Source organism: Lipotes vexillifer, unplaced genomic scaffold (genome assembly GCF_000442215.2).
Source record: "Lipotes vexillifer unplaced genomic scaffold, Lipotes_vexillifer_v1.1 scaffold1643, whole genome shotgun sequence".
Classification (NCBI taxonomy): Eukaryota; Metazoa; Chordata; class Mammalia; order Artiodactyla; family Lipotidae; genus Lipotes; species Lipotes vexillifer.
The window spans coordinates 502,191-502,843 of NW_006784879.1; the positions used below are offsets into that span (position 1 = coordinate 502,191).

A 653-nucleotide genomic window follows, 5' to 3' on the forward strand; every position below is an offset into this window, starting at 1 on the left:
CATCCTGTTTCACTGAACAGACCTAGGAGCCAAGTTCTCCAATGTGACTTGTCAGCTAAGCAGCCGAGTTCATTTTTGCTGGCTGGTAATGATTTAATAATCTGAATCTCACTGTATTCCGACAGATAACATACCTGACTCATGCCTGCATGGACCTCAAGCTGGGAGACAAGAGGATGGTGTTTGACCCTTGGTTAATCGGTCCTGCTTTTGCCCGAGGATGGTGGTTACTGCATGAGCCTCCATCTGACTGGCTGGAGAGGCTGTACCAAGCGGACCTAATTTACATCAGTCACATGCACTCAGACCATCTGAGGTAATGAAGTCTGAGCACTCAACTCTGAAGAAAATGCTGCAGTAAAGGCATCGCTGGTTTTCAGGTTCTTTTGCAATCACTGCTCATTTTGAGGTAGATTCAGTTGGGCTGATGATAAGAGGACTAATTTAGATAAATGCTTACATTTGCATAGCATAATTTTTAAAGTGCTTTCATGCTTTATACCACTGGGAATGCGAAAGGAGCTATTGTGGGAAGGAGGACAGGGGTTAATAACCCTCCACCCTCTCACTTCCCACCCTCAGGGTGCTTGGTGAAAGTCTAGGTTTAAGGATTATTAATGTTGACTCCTTTTTTTTTTTTTTTTTTTTTTGGG

The 653-nt window shown here is 43.6% G+C and overlaps 1 protein-coding gene across 1 annotated transcript in view; it reads left to right on the plus strand.

Annotated features, from left to right (window-relative positions):
* LOC103073783 (cytidine monophosphate-N-acetylneuraminic acid hydroxylase) overlaps positions 1-653 on the plus strand; it is a 95,883-nt gene that overhangs the window by 63,380 nt on the left and 31,850 nt on the right. The window contains exon 6 of the mRNA XM_007457016.1: positions 126-316. Coding sequence (XP_007457078.1) covers positions 126-316 — 191 coding nt within the window. The remainder of the gene's footprint in view (positions 1-125; positions 317-653) is intronic.